General features: G+C 32.1%; 1 protein-coding gene across 1 annotated transcript; it reads left to right on the top strand.

The window, feature by feature from the left end:
* The first annotated feature begins 272 nt into the window (after positions 1 to 272).
* LOC115933780 (ETS-related transcription factor Elf-2-like) lies at positions 273 to 1,479 on the top strand. The gene has a single exon (XM_055380216.2). It carries the CDS (start codon positions 360 to 362, stop codon positions 948 to 950), a length of 591 nt encoding a protein of 196 aa, XP_055236191.2. The 5' UTR covers positions 273 to 359; the 3' UTR covers positions 951 to 1,479.
* Positions 1,480 to 4,088: the final 2,609 nt, after the last annotated feature.

The raw sequence follows: 4,088 nt of genomic DNA, 5'->3' as shown, positions 1-4,088 counted from the left end.
TTCTGGAAAACAATGAAAATCATGAGGAATATATTAAGTGGAATACATGGACTATTAAATATTTATTTATTTATTTATTTATTTATTTATTTAATTTATTTATTTTAAGACAAAGTTTCACTCTGTTGCCCAGGCTGGAGTGCAGTGGTGCAATCTTGGCTCACTGCAGTCTCCACCTCCTGGGTTCAAGTGATTCTCTGGAATAGCTGGGATTAGGGGCATCTGCCACCAAGCTGGGCTAATTTTTGTATTTTTAGTAGAGACTGGATGCTTCATCCAGGTCTCCTACTACCACTGCATCTGTGTCAGCAACAGCAGCTCCAAGGACAGTTTGTGTGGCAATACCGGTACCTGTTGTAATGACATCATTGGGTCAGAAAATTTCAACTGTGGCAGTTCAGTCAGTTAATGCAGGTGCACCATTAATAACTAGCACTAGTCCAACAACAGCGACCTCTCCAAAGGTAGTCATTCAGACAATCCCTACTGTGATGCCAGCTTCTACTGAAAATGGAGACAAAATCACCATGCAGCCTGCCAAAATTGTTACCATCCCAGCTACACAGCTTGCACAGTGTCAACTGCAGACAAAGTCAAATCTGACTGGATCAGGAAGCATTAACATTGTTGGAACCCCACTGGCTGTGGGAGCACTTACCCCTGTTTCAATAGCCCATGGTACATCTGTGATGAGACTATCAATGCCTACTCAGCAGGCATCTGGCCAGACTCCTCCTCAAGTTATCAGTGCAGTCATAAAGGTGCCAGAGGTTAAATTGGAAGCAGTGGCAAAAAAGCAAGAACATGATGTGAAAACTTTGCAGCTAGTAGAAGAAAAACCGGCAGATGGAAATAAGACAGTGACCCACGTAGTGGTTGTCAGTGCGCCTTCAGCTATTACCCTTCCTGTAACTATGAAAACAGAAGGACTAGTGACATGTGAGAAATAAAATAGCAGCTCCACCATGGACTTCAGGCTGTTAATGGCAGTACTGACATAAACATTTGCAAGGGAAGTCATCAAGAAAAGTCAAAGAAGACTTTAAAACATTTTTAATGCATATACAAAAACAATCAAACTTACTGGAAATAAATTACCTATCTCATGTTTCAGTGGGAAATGAACTACATATTGAGATGCTGACAGAAAACTGCCTCTTACAGTAGGAAACAACTGAACCCATCAATAAGAAAAAGGATTGAAAGGGACCAAGCAGCTCACTACGATATCAAGTTACACTAAGGCTTGGAACACTAACATTCTGTAAGAGGTTATGTAGTTTTCAGTGGGAGGGGTTGGGATGGGTAATCTCATTGTTACATATAGCAATTTTTGATGCATTTTATATGCATACCAGCAATTATTACTGTGTTCGCACAGTTCTCACTTAACTGGTGCTATGTGAAAACTCTGCTAATATAGGTATTTTAGAATGTGAATTGAAGAATGGATCCCAAAAACTTCAGAAAGAGGATAGCAAAAAATGATCTAGTGCAATTTAAAAAAATATATATATGCATATATACACATATATGCATATAAAATATATATGCATATATATGTGCATATATATACATATATACGTGTGTATATATGTGCATATATATACATATGTGTGTGTATATATGTGTGTGTATACATATATATATACACACACACACATATATATATCATATAGCTTAAGCTGATTTAAAACAAATGCCTTAGACTAATTTTTGGTTTTCTTTCTTGAAATAAGCTAATGGCTTGTTTGTGTAAAGCTTTTTTATTAAAAGAAAAATTTTAAAAATCTTGTACCTAGAACAGTATTGTTATAGAATTTACATGTAACATTTTATATGGTAGCTTAAGTCTGTCAGTTTCTTAATTGTGGACAAATTAACAGTTGGCTCTGGCCTTTTGCTGTAACATGCCTGTGTCACTCAGCCGTGGCATTTGTGCAGACATATCATTTTCAGTTCTGCTGTCACTTGGAAGTTCAGGCTCAGCATGAATTTTTGTCAGGTAGCTCTAATACCTGGAGTTTTCTTTGTTTGTTTTTTTGTTTTGTTTTGTTTTGTTTTTTAGTTGAAGTTTATGAGGGAAATACCAGTGTTCAGATTTGAACTGTAATAGTTTGTATATTCAACATTTGAAGAATATTCTATTTTGTTGTACTCTTGTTTCGAAGTGTATTCAAGTAGGTTTTCTGAAATATAGAAATGAAATAAAAAAAAAAAAGACATTGCCAGATTGGGAGAAAAACACCAAAGAACAAACCTCAATTATTTGCTTTTAAAAAGAGATCCACTGAAAAAATAATGTTATGGATAGGATGAAAGTAAAATAAATAGAAAAATTGTTATTAAAATAAAAAGAAAGATAAATTTGGTTATAGTAACATCAAAGCAGAATTAATGCAATAAATATTACTAAAGATGAAAGAAGCATTTTATAATGATAAAATATTTGGTCAATCAGAAATGCCTAACAATCTTAAAATATATAAAGCAAAAATAGGTAAAAATAAAGGAGAAATATGCAAATTATCTTAACATTTAAAGATTTTAACATGATAATCATAAATTAATGGAGCAGAAAACATATATTCATCTAAAATATAGAAAATTATACAATAGTATTTACCAGTTTGATGTAGACCTAATATACAAAATATATTATCCCCAAGTTCATACGGGCCATTTGTCATCTCTCACAAAACCTTCTTTATACACAAAATTTATATACACTGAAAGTTTGTGTATTTAGGTATATATACATACATATGTGTATGTATATCGTTTTACAAATTATAAAGAAAGGAAAAACTAATGAAAAATAAGCAAAATAATTAAAAAGCCACTTCACAAAAGATGATATCTAAGTGGCCAATAAGCTTATAAAATATAAGTTTAATAGAATTATTTTCAGGGAAATGCAAATGAAAATTACAATGAAATAACAGTATGCTCTCGCTAAGAGTGACAACTCCAAGTGATGGTGAAGATATTAAGCAATTAAAACACTCATACATGGGAGGTAAAAAATTTTTACAACCATTCTGAAAGAACATCTTTTTGTCAGACTCTACTAAAATTTAACATCTTTCTATTCCTGTGATTCAAGAACCCTGCTCTTATGAATATACTTAGGAGAATTGCACATACATATTCATTTCAACTTCATTTGTAGTTGCCCAAAACTGGAAACAACCCAGAGCTTATTAATAGAAGAATGGGTAACTAAATTTTGGCATACAAAAACAATTGATTAGGTCACAATGATAAAAAAACAATCTACTGATGTACTCAAGAATGTGGATGAACCTCACAGATGATATATTGGGAGACAGAATGCAGACGCACGTAAGCCCATAGAGTGTTATTCTGTAAATATGTTGAAATTCAATTTAACAACAAGCAGAATTCATGGTGATACAAGTTAAAATAGAGGGTATGTATTTACGGGAAGCAACACAAGGGATCTTTCTGGGATGTTGGAAATGTTCTATATTGATGTGGGGAGTTTTACATGGGTGGTGTTTACTAAACAATATTGACATTATTTCATGTTTCTATATATGTGCTAACCATCAATAAGAATTTAAATAATATATATTTACATACCAATCACCATTTATATCTCCATCATTATTCTCTTTATCTTCTTTGTCTCTATCTCAGTATTATTCATTAAGATGGAAAAGTACAAGATAAACTTTTGTTCATGTTCAATGGACAGAAAATTTTATTTTCAATTGAGGGGAGACATTGTAATCTTCCATGTAACTATTTTTCTTCATTTTAGTAGTTTTTGTATATTGTTTATATATTATAAATTTCAACATGTATCTAATCTTATAATTTAAGGTTTATCACTCATTAATTTTAATAAATTATATCTCAGTCATTACATAATTTCACTTGTTATACTTGCTTTATTAGTACATTTATCCTTACTCTAACACATGTGATATTAACTTATCATTCTTGTTTTGTATTTATTTGCCATGGATACCTTTGTCTAAATACTTATTTTCAATCATTTTGACGTTTTGCATTAGTGTGATTTTACTAAAAATGCATATATCTCAGTTTGTTTTTCTTAA

Source organism: Gorilla gorilla, chromosome 11 (assembly GCF_029281585.2).
Source record: "Gorilla gorilla gorilla isolate KB3781 chromosome 11, NHGRI_mGorGor1-v2.1_pri, whole genome shotgun sequence".
NCBI lineage: Eukaryota > Metazoa > Chordata > Mammalia > Primates > Hominidae > Gorilla > Gorilla gorilla.
This window is presented reverse-complemented; position numbering and strand designations above follow the sequence as displayed.

Excerpts from the sequence above, each read along its gene's own strand:
- LOC115933780 (XM_055380216.2), top strand. The coding sequence starts at position 360 with ATGACATCATTGGGTCAGAAAATTTCAACTGTGGCAGTTCAGTCAGTT.